Genomic DNA, 18,928 nt, shown 5'->3' with positions numbered 1-18,928 from the left:
ATAAATCATTCAAAGGAACTTCAAAGGGTTGTTCTTATAACTTTTTTTAATTTGTTAAACTATGTTATATTTTATAAATTAAACCAATAAATTGTTATTTTTGGCAGACTATGCTGATTACGGCAATCTTAGTTATATATGTTCCACTTGTGGTGCTAAATTATGGCATAAAGAGACGAAAGTAGTAAAAAAAATACGGTCTCTCCCAGGCATTCTCACTTTGTTGTTTGAGAGGTTAAATAGCGCTGCTCGAATTCAACAAAGCTCCTCTTAAACTAATTTGGGATCTATATACTAACAATCATCCCAAGAGTCAACTTTTCATTGAGAATGTTTGAAAGTACAACATGATTTTTTCATTTACTTCGATGGGTGGCAAGGTGGATGATCGTGTAAACAAAGGTCGTGGCCCTTGTACATTTTGTATTCGTGGTCAAAATTGTCACCAATATGGAGGTTTATTACCAACGGATGGTAGAAAACCAAGATTCGGACAGTTATACATATATGATACTGTAAATGAAACAAATAACAGGAAAGAAGCAATCAGGTATGATTCGTGTAATTCATAAAACTTAACATCAAATAAACAATGTAGTAAATTAATATATGAGAATATTAACATTCATATTTATGATTTGTTGAATTCATGACAGTGGCAAAAACAAAACAAAGCCTTCGTCTTCACGCTATTCACTAGATGAGGATCTCATTCGTCAATTAATGGAAGTTCTAGATGAACATAATCATCTTGTCAAGACATTTCGGATGGCTCGTGACCGGTTTCTAGAAACACCTAATTTGCAGATGAAAATTAAGTTAATTGGTAGACGAACGAAAGATGGACGTAATTATAATCTGCCAACGGTAGACGAAGTAGCAGCACTTATTGTAGGTGATATCAATGTTTCTTCGTATGACGAAAGGGATATTATAATAGACAGTCGTATTGAATGGTTAAAAAGAATTTCTGAGCTTCACACCGAATATTTAGCCCTACAATATCCACTTCTGTTTATTTATGCAGAAGATGGGTACAGGACAGACATTCTGCATCGTGATGTCGATGAGCATTCCACAAGAGTGAAAAAGAGGGTTACTATGCGTGAATTCTTTGCATATAAATTTCAAGAACGTGTTGTTCCCACACTTGTGCACTTGGGTCGTAAGTTGTATCAACAATTTGTAGTTGATGCTTACACTATGATTGAGGCTGAAAGAATCTCATACATCAAGAAAAATCAGAATATTCTAAGAGCATATACTTTCACAAACTTATTGAATTCAGCGGTGTCAGGTACTTCGGAAAAAAGTATGATGTGAAATTGGATAAAACTTCCTTCGTCATTCACAGGGAGTGCTAGATATATGATTGAGAATTATCGTGATGCTGTGGCACTTTGTCGTGTATTTGGCTATCCGGACTTATTTTTAACTTTCACATGTAATCCAAAGTGGCCAAAAATCACAAGAGAATTGGACAGGACCGATTTTAAACCAGAAGACAAACCATCTTTTTGCGCAAGGATGTTTAAAATGAAGCTCCATCAACCGATGAAAGATATCAGGGAAAAAAAATTATTTGGTATTGTTGAAGCAGGTTTGTCTATTACTACCTCCGTCTCATTTCAATAGGGCCGTATTCCATTTTGGGCTGTCCCATTCTGATAGTCCACTTCCATAAATAGAAAGGAAAGAAGATATTTCATTGGTGGATCTGGAGAGAGAAGATATTTTATTGGTGAAGAAATGAAGTTAGTGGGATTTCCTAAAACTGCGTGTTTTTTGTCTGTGGACTATTGGAATGAGACGGAGGGAGTACTTTTTAATTAGTTTTTGTATATAATCTTCTGTTAAAATATTTAATTTTATGTAATGAGTACATACTAATTGAATAATCACTAATATATAACAAAATTTTAGATTATTGAATAATATAAAACATCCTTATTAATAATTTGTTTCTTTATTTTTCAGAAGTCTATACCGTGGAATTTCAGAAACGTGGTTTGCCTCATGCCCATATCTGCTTATTCCTTGATGAAAGAAACAAAATGCCGCAACCAGAAGATGTAGATCAGTATCTATGTGCTGAAAAATCGGATGAAATCAAAGAACCAGAACTTTATCAACTTGTGTCTGATTTAATGATTCACGGTCCTTGCGGTGAAAAGAATCCATCGTGCCAGTGCACTGATTTAGACAGAAAATGTACAAAAAGTTTTCCAAAACCTTTCTCAGATGTAACAAAAACTGATGAAGACGGTTATCCAATTTACCAAAGAAGGGATGATGGAAGAACGGTAACAAAACAAGGTCATGAATTGGATTACAGAAGTGTGGTAGCTGATAATCCTTACCTCCTTAAAAGGTACCAAGCTCATCTCAATGTTGAGTGGTGTAACCAAGTTGCTTCAATTAGTTATTTGTTCAAATATATCAACAAAGGTAATGATAGGATTACAACGCAGCTATGTAATGCAGAAACTGATGAAATTCAACAATACTACGATTGTCGATATGTTTCATCGTGTGGAGCCGTTTGGAGGATTATGAAGTTCGATATACATCATCATTACCCCAGCGTTATAATACTACCGTTCCATTTGGAGGGACAACAGCATATCATTTTTGATGAAGAGGAATTAATTGATGAGGTATTAGAAAAGGCATCAGTCAATACGTCAATGTTCATCGAATGGATGAATTGTAGCGCTTCTAACCAAGAAGCACGCGAATTGACTTATGTTGAATTCCCGACAAAGTTCATTTGGAACAAAGATAATCGAAGTTGGATTAGGCGTAAAAGAAACACCTGTGCAATTGGTCGTATTCATCATGTGGCACCAGCGTCTTGTGATCTTTTTTTCCTTAGAATACTTCTCAACAAGGTTAAAGGTCCAACTTCCTATGAAGATATCCGCACGGTAAATGGTCAGGTATTTAATAGCTACAGAGACGCCTGCTATGATTTAGGTTTATTGGATGATGATAAGGAGTATATAGAAGGTATACAAGAGGCGTTTTTTAGGGAGGGTGGTCATTTCGTTAGAAAATTATTTGTACAATTACTATTATCTAACACTATGATTCGACCTGAAGTTGTATTTGAGAAAACATTCTGATTTTTGTCGGTGGATATCGTTCATCCGCACAGAACAGGTAAGGATATTTAAATAATATTATACTTCAATTGTCATATTGGAGTATATTATTAAATTTAATTTAATTGATTGCAGGGACACAAATTGAGATTGAACTATTAAAAGATTTGATTTACAAGAGATTGACAAACTATTTCAACGCAATAGTAGTTCATTGAGAAGTTTTAGTTCAATGCCATGCCCATCGAATCATGTCACGACCCTACTTTTTCCGTTATCTTTTTCCGTTAATTATTTAACGACCGTTAACTGTTAGTGTGCCACGTCATTTCCATGACCTATATTATTATTTTTGTAATAATATATATATAATAATTATTATGTGTTATGTGGATATATGTATTCATATTTTAAATTATACGTTCCTACGTTCCGCGGATTTCCATCCGGCGAATCTTTTCGGTTTTTAAACCAACGGTCGAGCTTTCGGGATTTTTAAATCCTAAATATTTTAAATATGATATTTTAAGGTCATATTATTATTAGGTGTATTTATATTTATTTTTCGTCGCGCGTTTGTTATCTTTCCGGATTTTTAATCGCGTAAGAGTGTTTTCGCGTTTCGGGCTTCGTACGGGATCTCGGGCCACAAGGATTTCACCATTTAGCAAAATTGGGCCATGGGGCCCACCCCCATGACCCCCATTCGGCCGAAGTTCACCAAGGGAGGGAGTATACTCCCTTGATTTTTCTTTTTCCACTTCATTTTACAAAAACACAAAACCTAATTCTATTTTGAGCTCTCCTCTCTCCCTCTCCCCTCTAGGCCGTCGCCACCACCACCATACATCACCATCTTCACCACTTTTTATTGCTTGGATCATCAATTGGCTTGCATAATCGGATTCCTCTCATCTTTCTCTACACATCTATATTCTTTGATTCTCGATTAGGGTATAAACCCTAACCCTAGAACTTTTCATATTTATTTATATTTTTGTATTTTGAGTTTATATTATTAGTATGATGTATATTAGTTGTTGTAATGTTGTTTGGATGCGTAGAATTACTCGTTTGCGTATGATTTCGGTTTGTAAATTTTGGACAGCAGTTTGATTCGTATATTCTGACTATATAACTGATATGAATGTTAAAATAAAGTACATAAATGAGTTCCTCTCGTCAAGACATTAATTTTAGACTCCGGATTCATGTCGTTTCGATTCCCGGAGCCCTAGATATGCTTAATTTGGTTTTTGTTAAAGATTGAAAGGTGTTCTTGGCATGAACAAGGTTGGGTCCGACTTTGTGACCATCCTTGGTGTCTTTAGGGTGTGTCATTTGGTTAGGACTGATGGTGAGACGAATTTTTATGTTCGGGTCACCTAAATCCGAGCCACGGTTCACCCGTTGTGCCCGAATTACCGTTTTGAGTAAATTGATTTCCCAAATGTTGTCATGGCTGATATCCACGACCTAGGGACTGTTCTTGGAGTGTTTTTGAGTTCATAATTGTGTCGGGTGGTTTGAGTAGGTGAAGTTGCATATGTGGCTTGCCCGAAACCGACACCCGGGGCTCAAGATACGACCCGACGAACTTTTAAACTTAAAACTTATGGTTAATGATTAAACTTATGATAAAATTTATGGAATTCATTATTAATTAATTACTTATGATAAAAGAAGTAATTATTATTACTTAAAACATATGATATAAATATTTATTATATCATTTAATTATTAATTATAATTTAATTAACATTTTAATTAAACTTATGATTAGTAATACTTTTATTATTAAAGGAAAATACTTATGATAAGTATTAAATTTGTTTTTGAGAAATTATTAAAAGACTTATAATAAATATTAAATAATTATTTAATTATTATAAGACTTAATTATTATTTAATTATAACTTAATTATTATTTAATTATGACTTAATTATTAAATACTTATGATTTAATAATTTTAATTAGAAACTTATGATATGATTAATAATTCATTATTAATTAATAATACCTATGATATGATTTAAAATTCATTAAAAATTAATAGTATTTATATTATGATTGATATTTAATTAATTAATTAAATACTTATGTTATACTAATTATAACATTTCAACTTATATTAACTTTAATAATTCATTTTTATTTAATTAAACTTATGTTAAGACTTTATTATACACATTTGACTTTAAATAACATTATAACCTATGTTATTATTATAACTTACACTTTTAAAATTAATATTGATTATGTTTGACCAAGGTTGACTTTTAAGTTGACTTTCGGTTGACTTTGACTTCCAGTTGACTTCAGTTGACTTTCTAAATAAGGAAACTTTCCTAACTTCAAAACTTTCTAAAAATAGAACTTTCTAAATTTGGAAACTTTCCAAAAATAGAAACTTTCCAAAAATAGAAACTTTCTAAAAATAGAAACTTTCCAAAAATGGAAACCTGCTAAAAATAGAAACTTTCTAAAAATAGAAAGTGTGTGTCCTTATGATGTTCCAATCAAACCGATGCTTGCTGAGTAATGTTCTATGCCTACTTGCAACATGTACAATAGCTATCATACTAAGACTTGGCCTAAGTTAGTTATTTATTTCGACCTGCTTTATTTATAGGTCGGCGTTGTGATCTTTCTTGATCACATTACTTTACTTGCTGTTCGCTTGTTTGTGAGATTTCTTCAGTTGCTATTTAAGGTGAGTTATAGTCCCGTTTTTACATACTTTTCAAAGTATATTTTTGGGATGTGATTACATGCAGATTTTTATTTACGTTTAGACACAAGTAACAGTTAAATTTAATTATTCATTGTGAGTTGGACAAAAATATTCCCTAGTCTGGTAACTGTAATCATTGGTTTCTACCGGTGAACGCGAATCCTACGGATAGATCTATCGGGTTTGACAACCCCATTTCGAGCTAGTCGCGCTAGCAATTTATAATCGGAATGTTTAGTACTTCGTAATTTGTTGTAGATACACTGTCCAAGTGTATATTTTTATTGTGTTTGGCAAGGGTAAATAAAGGGTTAAGTGGTTACCAGGTGGCTCATTGATAATGGAATAATGTTTAATGTTTTCTAACATTTTTAAATCTTGTGGTCTAAAGTTTACTTATTTATTTAAACCTATAATTCACTCAACCTTTGTGTTGACAGTTTACTTGCATGTTTTCACAGGTACTTGAGTTATTTGATGCTTCCGCTGTCGTTAGAAGAGTCTGCATGCATTTGGGCAGATTTATGAAACTATTTATGAAACTTAAGTTTGCATTCTATTTTGGATAATTTAAATTGTGGTGTTGGCAATGTTTTGTGTCAACTTTTGGTTTAATATTATGGTTGGTTGGTTTTCAAACTACTTAATTTGGTTTGTTTCCTTTATGGGTAACATTTTGAAATAAAAGAATGCAACTTTGTTTATTTAATTCATTTAAGTCCGATCAAGCTATGGGACCAACTGACGGATCCGTTAAGTGTTTTGACGGGGTCGTCACATGTGGTATCAGAGCTCTGGTTGTAGGGAACTAGGCGGTCTTAATGTGGTCAACCCGTGGTTATTAAGGTGCATTAGAGTCTAGTCTACAGCCCGACCTTTTTGCTATAGCATTATTATGCATTTCATTTCGTATAAGTTATATTATTAGCTTTCATATCTTTTGGTATATGGTTTGCGGTTTTGCTGTTTGCAGATGTCAACCTCGAGCAATAACTCTGTTGCTGCTCCTGCTCCTCCGTCTCCTGCTAGACGTCGTGCTAATCAACCGGAGATCGATGATCCTGTTCATTACTATTTTTCTACCATTACTCATATGAACCGGGCTTATAATGAGGTGACACGTATTAACGCCCTTAGTGATTGTTTGCGCACCTTGCCACATAATGAAGTTATGGACGAGATCCGTGCCGACATGGGTAACTTTATCACTTTCAAGCATAGGGTTGAGGATGCGAACCGCAAGCGTGATCGAGAAGTTAATGCTAAGTTCGAGGCTCTCAAGAGCACTGTTCGTGTGTTGAAGGAAGAGTTGGATGATGTGAAAGGGAAGTTGCGTAAGTATGAGGATCCTGCTGAGACTCATGCTGGACCAGCTTATCACACCCGCTCTAAGCGAATGTGATGTGATTATTCATATTGATTATCTATTTCATCAGACTTAATGTCCTTTTTATACATACATTTTGGGTTATGTACGGCGTTTTGCCGAGGATTTTATTAAGATCTTGTTATGGGATATTTTTCATTATATATGGATGGTTATTTTTATGACATCTATTATCATTATCATGTTTTATTTCTGATGTTGTGGCTCTTGGCATGTTATATTATGCGTAATATATGTTCATGTATGTTAGGTGCTATGTATGTTGTATGATGTTATCATAAAATATGTATGCATGTGATGGTTATTTCTATAACAATCATAACTGTCATGTTATTACTCATAGTGTTAGTTGACTAATATCTTAATGGTTAGTCTTTTCGTGTTTTGATCTATTCCTTTATGACACTAGTATTATTTTTGGTACTAACGGATGTGTTATTCTATTTTGAAGATCATGCCTCCAAGAGAGTCCACTGAAGCGCGTATGCAACGCCTGATCAATGAAGGAATTGCTGCTGCTATGGCAGCAAATGCTAATGTTAACGCCAATGTGAACAACAACGTGGGATGCTCCCACAAAACTTTTATGGCTGGTCGACCCCAAGAATTCAGTGGTACGGAAGGACCAATAGGGCTTACTCGTTGGTTCGAGAAAATCGAATCTATTTTCAGGGTCAGTCGAGTCCGTGAAGAGGACAAAGTTAGTATCGCTAGTTGCACTCTCAAGGATAGTGCCTTGACATGGTGGAACAATCTGGTTAGTAGTTTGGGAAGCGATGTAGCTTATGGTTTGGCCTGGAATGATTTTAAGGAAAGATTGATCACCCGCTATAGACCTCGGGGTGAGCTTAAGAAGCTAGAGGTTGAGCTCAAGAATTTGAAAATGCATGGCACCGAGTTAGATGCCTATGAACGAAGGTTTTTCGAGTTAACTTTGCTGTGTCCTAGGGTTTATGCGGATGAGGACCGCAAAATTGAGGCTTACATTGATGGTTTGTCCGAGAAGATTGAACACGGGGTTGAGTCCAGTGAACCCCAGACTATTGAGGCAGCTATGTCTATGGCCCACAAACTTAATGACAAGGTGTTGAGAAGAAGCAAGACTACAGTTGTCGAAAGTAGTGAGGAGGTTGTCAAGAAGGCTGATAATGGGAAACGAAAGTGGGATAACAACCGCAATCAAAACCAAAATCAGCAGAAGAAACAGGATACCTCAGGTGCTAACAACAGGAATCAGCGTGTGTGTCCTCGTTGCTATAAAGTTCATGATGGTTACTGCACAGTTACTTGTAAGAGGTGCTCTAAGCACGGGCACATTGCTAAAGATTGTACAGTGCTTTTGCCGGGGTCTGCTACTCCCGCGACTGGTGGTAATAATAATAATGTTGGTAATAGAGGTGGTAACGGTAACGGTAATGGGAAATCGAATAATGGAGGTAATCCGAGGGTTTGTTATGAGTGTGGGAAGCCGGGGCATTTCCGAGATGCTTGTCCCAACAAGAAGACTGCAGAGACTGCACGCGGCCGAGCGTTCAACATTAATGCTAAGGATGCGGAGGAAGATCCTAAGCTTGTTACTGGTACGTTCTCAGTCAACGATTTATCAGTTTATGTGTTATTTGATTCAGGGGCTGATTTAAGTTTCGTGTCGAGTAAATTAAGTCCGAGAATCAAAACGCCGTTAACTCTCTTAGACAATACTTATGTTGTTGAAGTAGCTAATGGTAAGGAACTTACTGCTAAGACTGTACATCGTAAGTGTAACATTAATCTGGGTGGTAGGGATTTCGAGATAGATTTGATACCGATTGAACTTGGTAGTTTTGATATTGTTATTGGTATGGATTGGTTGTCCGCGAACCGTGCCGAGATCGTCTGTTATGATAAGGCTGTTCGTATTACTGATGTGATTGGAGAGCCACTGATGGTCTTTGGAGATAAGAAATGCACACAGTTAAACCTTATTAGCTGTGTGAAAGTTCGTAAACATCTCCGCAAGGGCTGTCATGCTGTCCTTGCTCATGTTGTTGATCCTAGTAAGGAAGTAAAGAACATTGATGACGTTCATATTGTTAGGGATTTTCCCGAGGTGTTTCCCGATGACTTACCTGGCCTTCCGCCACAACGCGCGGTAGAATTCCAAATTGATCTTGTTCCTGGCGCTGCTCCTGTAGCACGTGCTCCTTATCGTCTTGCGCCTTCTGAACTTCAAGAATTGTCAAGTCAACTCTGTGAGTTGATAGACAAAGGTTTTATTCGTCCTAGTTCGTCCCCTTGGGGAGCTCCTGTTCTGTTTGTTAAGAAGAAGGATGGTTCTTTTCGTTTATGCATTGATTATCGTGAACTGAATAAGCTCACTGTTAAAAATCGTTATCCTCTTCCGAGAATTGATGATCTGTTCGATCAGCTTCAGGGTTCTTCTGTTTATTCAAAAATTGATCTTCGTTCTGGCTATCATCAGTTGCGTGTTAAAGAATCTGATGTTTCAAAAACTGCTTTTCGCACCCGTTACGGTCACTTTGAATTTCTTGTTATGCCGTTCGGATTGACAAATGCACCTGCTGTGTTCATGGACCTCATGAATCGTGTGTGTAGACCCTATCTGGACAAGTTCGTTATTGTTTTCATCGACGACATTCTTATCTATTCTAAGAGTGATGAAGAGCACGAAGAACACTTGAGGTTAGTACTTGATTTGTTAAAGAAAGAAGAGTTGTACGCTAAGTTCTCTAAGTGTGCTTTTTGGTTAAGAGAAGTTCAGTTCCTTGGTCACATTGTTAGCAAACAAGGAATACAAGTTGATCCTGCTAAAATTGAGGCGATTGAAAAGTGGGAAACCCCGAAAACTCCTACTCAAATTCGTCAGTTCTTAGGATTGGCAGGTTACTATCGAAGGTTCATCCAGGATTTCTCTCGTATAGCGAAACCTCTGACTGCTTTAACGCATAAAGGGAAAAAGGTATGAGTGGAAGGATGAACAGGAGAATGCTTTTCAGATTTTGAAGAAGAAACTGACTACCGCTCCGATATTGTCTCTACCGGAGGGTAATGATGATTTTGTTGTTTATTGTGACGCATCACGACAAGGCTATGGTTGCGTTTTGATGCAACGAAAGAAGGTTATTGCGTACGCATCACGTCAGTTGAAGATTCACGAGCAGAACTATACAACTCATGATTTAGAGTTGGGGGCCGTTGTTTTTGCACTTAAGATTTGGAGACATTATTTGTATGGGGTCAAGAGTACTGTGTACACAGATCACAAAAGTCTTCAACATATCCTCGATCAGAAACAGTTGAACATGAGACAACGAAGATGGATTGAGACGTTGAATGATTAAGATTGTGACCTTTTGTATCACCCGGGTAAGGCCAATGTTGTGGCTGATGCATTGAGTCGTAAAGAAAGGACTGAACCTCGCAGGGTTAGGGCCTTGAATATGACAGTTAGATCAAACCTCGCAAGGCAGATTCTTGAGGCACAACAAGGAGCCTTAAAGGAAGAGAATTTTGTGAAAGAGAACGTAAGAGGTATGGCTAAGAAATTTGAGATTCGAGCAGATGGTACTAGGTACTTTGTAGGACGTCTTTGGGTTCCGAAGTTTGGTGAACTGCGACAACTTGTTTTGGATGAGGCTCATAAGTCTAGGTACTCTATTCATCCTGGTTCAGGGAAGATGTACCATGATCTTAAGGAGCTGTATTGGTGGCCAAATTTGAAAGGTGATGTGGCTACGTATGTGGCTAAGTGTTTGACCTGTTCTAAGGTCAAAGCTGAACATCAAAAACCGTCTGGATTGTTGGTACAACCAGAAATTCCCGAGTGGAAGTGGGAAGGTATCACCATGGATTTTATCACTAAGTTACCAAGAGTTTCGGGTGGCTACGATGCGATTTGGGTGATTGTGGATCGACTCACTAAGTCGGCTCACTTTTTGCCGATTAGGGAAACCGATTCCATGGAGAAACTCACCCGTTTGTATTTGAAAGAGATTGTTTCGAGGCATGGTGTTCCCGTTTCTATAATTTCCGACAGAGATAGTCGATTTGTATCGAGATTTTGGCAATCGTTGCAAGAAGCCTTGGGCACTAGATTGGATATGAGCACCGCTTATCATCCTCAAACGGATGGTCAAAGTGAGAGGACCATTCAGACATTAGAAGATATGTTGCGAGCTTGTGTGATTGATTTTGGAAATGGGTGGGATAGGTATTTGCCGTTAGCTGAGTTTTCTTATAACAACAGCTACCACGCAAGTATTAAAGCCGCACCGTTTGAAGCTTTGTACGGTAGGAAATGTAGATCTCCTATTTGTTGGAATGAGGTTGGGGATGCTCAACTTACAGGTCCAGAGATTATTCACGAGACTACTGAGAAGATTGTTCAAATTAAAGAAAGGTTGAGAACTGCTAGAAGTCGGCAAAAGAGTTATGCCGACAAAGGAAGGAAAGATGTTGAATTTCAAGTTGGTGATCGTGTTATGTTAAAAGTTTCGCCTTGGAAGGGTGTTATTCGTTTTGGTAAAAGAGGGAAGTTAAGTCCTCGTTTTGTGGGACCGTTTAAGATCATTGAAAGAGTTGGACCGGTGGCTTATCGTTTGAAGTTGCCACAAGAACTCAGTGCTGTTCACGATGTTTTCCATATTTCGAACTTAAAGAAGTGTTTGGCTGAATTTGATCAGACTATTCCTTTGGAGGAACTTCAAGTTGACAAGCAATTGCATTTTATTGAGGAGCCAGTTGAGATCATGGACCGAGAGGTTAAGACTCTTAAACAGAGCAGAATTCCTATTGTTCGGGTCCGATGGAATGCTAGACGCGGTCCCGAGTTCACTTGGGAGCGTGAAGACCAAATGAAGCAGAAGTATCCGCATTTGTTCTCAGATGCCGAGTCAACCCCTGCGCCTGCTTAAATTTCGGGACGAAATTTCCGTAACGGGGAGGTACTGTCACGACCCTACTTTTTCCGTTATCTTTTTCCGTTAATTATTTAACGACCGTTAACTGTTAGTGTGCCACGTCATTTCCATGACCTATATTATTATTTTTGTAATAATATATATATAATAATTATTATGTGTTATGTGGATATATGTATTCATATTTTAAATTATACGTTCCTACGTTCCGCGGATTTCCATCCGGCGAATCTTTTCGGTTTTTAAACCAACGGTCGAGCTTTCGGGATTTTTAAATCCTAAATATTTTAAATATGATATTTTAAGGTCATATTATTATTAGGTGTATTTATATTTATTTTTCGTCGCGCGTTTGTTATCTTTCCGGATTTTTAATCGCGTAAGCGTGTTTTCGCGTTTCGGGCTTCGTACGGGATCTCGGGCCACAAGGATTTCACCATTTAGCAAAATTGGGCCATGGGGCCCACCCCCATGACCCCCATTCGGCCGAAGTTCACCAAGGGAGGGAGTATACTCCCTTGATTTTTCTTTTTCCACTTCATTTTACAAAAACACAAAACCTAATTCTATTTTGAGCTCTCCTCTCTCCCTCTCCCCTCTAGGCCGTCGCCACCACCACCATACATCACCATCTTCACCACTTTTTATTGCTTGGATCATCAATTGGCTTGCATAATCGGATTCCTCTCATCTTTCTCTACACATCTATATTCTTTGATTCTCGATTAGGGTATAAACCCTAACCCTAGAACTTTTCATATTTATTTATATTTTTGTATTTTGAGTTTATATTATTAGTATGATGTATATTAGTTGTTGTAATGTTGTTTGGATGCGTAGAATTACTCGTTTGCGTATGATTTCGGTTTGTAAATTTTGGACAGCAGTTTGATTCGTATATTCTGACTATATAACTGATATGAATGTTAAAATAAAGTACATAAATGAGTTCCTCTCGTCAAGACATTAATTTTAGACTCCGGATTCATGTCGTTTCGATTCCCGGAGCCCTAGATATGCTTAATTTGGTTTTTGTTAAAGATTGAAAGGTGTTCTTAGCATGAACAAGGTTGGGTCCGACTTTGTGACCATCCTTGGTGTCTTTAGGGTGTGTCATTTGGTTAGGACTGATGGTGAGACGAATTTTTATGTTCGGGTCACCTAAATCCGAGCCACGGTTCACCCGTTGTGCCCGAATTACCGTTTTGAGTAAATTGATTTCCCAAATGTTGTCATGGCTGATATCCACGACCTAGGGACTGTTCTTGGAGTGTTTTTGAGTTCATAATTGTGTCGGGTGGTTTGAGTAGGTGAAGTTGCATATGTGGCTTGCCCGAAACCGACACCCGGGGCTCAAGATACGACCCGACGAACTTTTAAACTTAAAACTTATGGTTAATGATTAAACTTATGATAAAATTTATGGAATTCATTATTAATTAATTACTTATGATAAAAGAAGTAATTATTATTACTTAAAACATATGATATAAATATTTATTATATCATTTAATTATTAATTATAATTTAATTAACATTTTAATTAAACTTATGATTAGTAATACTTTTATTATTAAAGGAAAATACTTATGATAAGTATTAAATTTGTTTTTGAGAAATTATTAAAAGACTTATAATAAATATTAAATAATTATTTAATTATTATAAGACTTAATTATTATTTAATTATAACTTAATTATTATTTAATTATGACTTAATTATTAAATACTTATGATTTAATAATTTTAATTAGAAACTTATGATATGATTAATAATTCATTATTAATTAATAATACCTATGATATGATTTAAAATTCATTATAAATTAATAATATTTATATTATGATTGATATTTAATTAATTAATTAAATACTTATGTTATACTAATTATAACATTTCAACTTATATTAACTTTAATAATTCATTTTTATTTAATTAAACTTATGTTAAGACTTTATTATACACATTTGACTTTAAATAACATTATAACCTATGTTATTATTATAACTTACACTTTTAAAATTAATATTGATTATGTTTGACCAAGGTTGACTTTTAAGTTGACTTTCGGTTGACTTTGACTTCCAGTTGACTTCAGTTGACTTTCTAAATAAGGAAACTTTCCTAACTTCAAAACTTTCTAAAAATAGAACTTTCTAAATTTGGAAACTTTCCAAAAATAGAAACTTTCCAAAAATAGAAACTTTCTAAAAATAGAAACTTTCCAAAAATGGAAACCTGCTAAAAATAGAAACTTTCTAAAAATAGAAAGTGTGTGTCCTTATGCTGTTCCAATCAAACCGATGCTTGCTGAGTAATGTTCTATGCCTACTTGCAACATGTACAATAGCTATCATACTAAGACTTGGCCTAAGTTAGTTATTTATTTCGACCTGCTTTATTTATAGGTCGGCGTTGTGATCTTTCTTGATCACATTACTTTACTTGCTGTTCGCTTGTTTGTGAGATTTCTTCAGTTGCTATTTAAGGTGAGTTATAGTCCCGTTTTTACATACTTTTCAAAGTATATTTTTGGGATGTGATTACATGCAGATTTTTATTTACGTTTAGACACAAGTAACAGTTAAATTTAATTATTCATTGTGAGTTGGACAAAAATATTCCCTAGTCTGGTAACTGTAATCATTGGTTTCTACCGGTGAACGCGAATCCTACGGATAGATCTATCGGGTTTGACAACCCCATTTCGAGCTAGTCGCGCTAGCAATTTATAATCGGAATGTTTAGTACTTCGTAATTTGTTGTAGATACACTGTCCAAGTGTATATTTTTATTGTGTTTGGCAAGGGTAAATAAAGGGTTAAGTGGTTACCAGGTGGCTCATTGATAATGGAATAATGTTTAATGTTTTCTAACATTTTTAAATCTTGTGGTCTAAAGTTTACTTATTTATTTAAACCTATAATTCACTCAACCTTTGTGTTGACAGTTTACTTGCATGTTTTCACAGGTACTTGAGTTATTTGATGCTTCCGCTGTCGTTAGAAGAGTCTGCATGCATTTGGGCAGATTTTATGAAACTATTTATGAAACTTAAGTTTGCATTCTATTTTGGATAATTTAAATTGTGGGTTGTTGGCAATGTTTTGTGTCAACTTTTGGTTTAATATTATGGTTGGTTGGTTTTCAAACTACTTAATTTGGTTTGTTTCCTTTATGGGTAACATTTTGAAATAAAAGAATGCAACTTTGTTTATTTAATTCATTTAAGTCCGATCAAGCTATGGGACCAACTGACGGATCCGTTAAGTGTTTTGACGGGGTCGTCACAAATCATACCAGAAATATTTCAGAAAACCATCTTATTATAGATGAGCTCTCATGCGACAAAAGTTCACTTACAAATGAACATTCAGATTTCATTACAAAGTTAACATCCGAACAAAAGGAGGCATACGATCAGATAATAAAAGTGGTTGATCACGGCAAAGGAGGTGTGTTCTTTTTGTATGGTTATGGTGGTACTGGAAAAACCTTCCTTTGGAAAACACTATCAGCTGCATTGCGCAGAAAAGGAGAAATTATTTTAAATGTTGCGTCAAGTGGGATAGCAGCTTTGCTATTATCTGGAGGTCAGACTGCGCATTCACGTTTTCACATACTGCTTCATCATATGGATGAGTCATTTTGTTCTATTTCTCCAAGAAGCAAATTGGGTGAGCTTATTCGGAGAACAAAACTGTTTATTTGGGATGAGGCCCCGATGGTTAACAAGATGTGCGTTGAAGCACTGGATCGTTCTATGCGTGATATATGTCGTCAATCCAATCCTGACAGTATGGATACTCTCTTTGGGGGTAAAACAGTTGTGTTTGGTGGTGACTTTAGACAAATATTATCGGTTATTCAAAAAGGTAAAAGAGAAGATATAGTAGATGCATCTCTAAATTCTTCCTATTTGTGGGATTATGTTACTGTTTTAAAACTTACAGTTAACATGAGGTTATGTGGTATTGAAACCGATTCCAATACTAGAAGTTTTGCTCAATGGATGCTTGACATAGGCAACGGTGATGTTGGTGAATCTGAAGACAGAGTTTTTGATATTGAAATTCCACAAGATCTTTTGATACTAGATCTTGATGATCCAATTGGTTCGATCATCTCAACTATTTATCCAGATTATCTTTTTAATCTTGGAAATCCAGAATATTATCAGCAACATGCAATTCTTGCTCCAACTCATGAAGTAGTTAACATCATTAATGATAAAATGATGATGTGTTTGGACGGAGAAGAAAGGTCATATCTGAGCTCAGAGAGTATATGTGCGTCACAGAGAAACGCTGACTTTAATAGTGAACTATACACTACCGATTTCCTAAATAGCATTGAAGTTGGCGGTTTACCAAAGCACAATCTGAGGCACAAAATTGGTGTACCAGTTATGTTACTTCGAAATATAGATCAGGCATGAGGTTTATGTAACGGTACACGTTTAGAAATTGTGCTCTTAGGAGAAAAAATCATCAAAGCAAAAATTTTAACAGGCTAAAATGTGGGGAAGATTACAGCATTATCACGTATGCTTATCGTACCGACGGACAATAGAATACCTTTCAGATTCTAAAGAAGACAATATCCATTGTCGGTTTGCTTTGCAATGACAATAAATAAAATCCAAGGACAATCACTATCGCGTTTCGGTTTATTTCTTCCAAAACCGGTGTTTAGTCATGGACAACTATACGTTGCACTATCTCGGGTTACTAATCGGGAAGGAATCAAGATATTAATCTTAGACAAGGATAACAAAATTTCCAACACAACAAAAAATGTGGTATACAAAGAAATCTTGCAACAATTATAGATTTAATTGAAGAAATGTTTTAAAAAAATTTCATTGGTATGATATCTTTGAACTATTATGTATGTATAATGTTTTTTTAGAAATATTTGAATTATGTTACATTATTATGATTTCCACCAAGTATAATTTAATTTTTAAATATGTTTCATTCATATCAGATATGTGACAAAAATTGTATAAGTTTCCATGTGATATTACTAATATTATAAGTACGGTATCTTAGAAATAATATGAATTCCAACGTGCAACGCACGAGCTCCAAAACCTAGTATATATATATATATATATATATATATATATATATATATATATATATATATATATATATATATATATATATATATATATATATATATATATAATAAGTATGATATCATTATTATTTATTATACTATATTATATATTATTATAAAACTAATAAATAATAATAATATGTATAATCAAAATACCCGTTTAGGCTCGCGAGTTTGTTAGAGCACTATATAAGAAGCTCGAACTCGTTTAGCAAACGATTTCACAATATGTTAAAACTCGAGCAGAAACTCGTTTAAGCTCGACTCGAATCGAGTTCGGGATTTTGCTAATGACAACCCTTAGAGATGTCGTTAACACGCTTTTAGCACTTGTTCATTGGAGGTTTCATACCCAAACGAAAAGGAGATGGTCGGAGTTAAGCATAAGCTATGAAGAAATTAGACCCTTATGGCGATTATGTTCGTTCAGGAGGAGATAGATTAATGGAAAGCAAGTAAATAAAAAAGCTACACTAAGATCCTTAACTAGGGGTCGAAAGCCTTATTTTTAAGGGGCTTTCGGTATGTTTTACCTAGTAGTGGATATGAATAAAAGACTCTCGCCATAGGGCATTTATCTTCAACACACGTAGCATAGCTTTAGACTATTGTCATTAAATGATCTTAACCACTTCCTACTGCGACACAACGGGCGTTTGGTATTCTAGGTGGCAGCACACAACGCTCACAACGAACTCTTTGGGTAGTTGTGGGTAGGAAAAGTATAAGGTGTTAAATCACATATCTACGAAGTCCTAAAACATTTTCTTAACCGATCAAATATTTTCATTCCATTTTTTAATTAAATACATTATTAATTATTAATTTATCAGTTGTTTCACTCTACTACCAATCATAGTTTTACCCCTGCAACATACATTAAAAAATATTTGTGCGATACATAATAATTGAGTCTTTATAAATTTCAATTTTCAGTCATATAAAAATATAATACTACTAAAAAGTTATCAATAGAAACAAACTTCTCGGAACAACAGTTGTAGCAATGTGTTTATTCTTTATATGTCAGATAATCAAGAATACTCAATAAGCATTTATTACATTAGCAAAACAACCATTCTCTTTCTAAATTTTCAAAATATTAGCCGGTTCAATAGTATCATAGCGAAATCATGTTTTAAAAAACCTTACATCCATTTTGTGTTCATTTGTATTAATATATATTTGTCCATTATTCTCTTAAGAGGAGAGACAACTTAAGATTGTTGTCATCATCAAACATTAATTTGCATATGCAAACGGAAATCCAAAAAGCTTTTATACTCTTAGTATTACTGGAATTTTGTTGCAAGAGAGACAATCAACAATTTAACTTCAACTAAATCTACTTTTTTTTTTTTTTTTTTTGAACGGCCAAAATTGATATATATATATATATATATATATATATATATATATATATATATATATATATATATATATATATATTAATATTAAAAACGATCCCTAACAAGTCGTTAAGGAATAATTACAACGGCATAGATAAACATGAGTTCCAATTTGAAACTAAATGGTTTCTATGCTTAATCCAACGAAATGAAAAATCTACTAAAAGCATCTAGATCCCTTAAGTTCTCATATTTTCTTTTTCCTTATGAATTACATGCTTTTCAGGGACGGACTTGTGGATCAATAGC

The 18,928-nt window shown here is 35.0% G+C and overlaps 1 protein-coding gene across 1 annotated transcript; it reads left to right on the top strand.

The window, feature by feature from the left end:
• The first annotated feature begins 368 nt into the window (after positions 1 to 368).
• Positions 369 to 16,584, top strand: LOC139875883 (uncharacterized). The gene is made up of 5 exons (XM_071863176.1): positions 369 to 550; positions 657 to 1,297; positions 1,355 to 1,600; positions 1,978 to 3,009; positions 15,524 to 16,584. The coding sequence occupies exons 1-5, from the start codon at positions 369 to 371 to the stop codon at positions 16,582 to 16,584; spliced, it is 3,162 nt and encodes a 1,053-aa protein (XP_071719277.1).
• The last annotated feature ends 2,344 nt before the right edge of the window (positions 16,585 to 18,928 follow it).

This window comes from Rutidosis leptorrhynchoides, chromosome 11 (genome assembly GCF_046630445.1).
Source record: "Rutidosis leptorrhynchoides isolate AG116_Rl617_1_P2 chromosome 11, CSIRO_AGI_Rlap_v1, whole genome shotgun sequence".
NCBI lineage: Eukaryota > Viridiplantae > Streptophyta > Magnoliopsida > Asterales > Asteraceae > Rutidosis > Rutidosis leptorrhynchoides.
The sequence above is the reverse complement of the archived record's forward strand: the minus strand, read 5'-3'. Positions and strand labels throughout refer to the sequence as shown.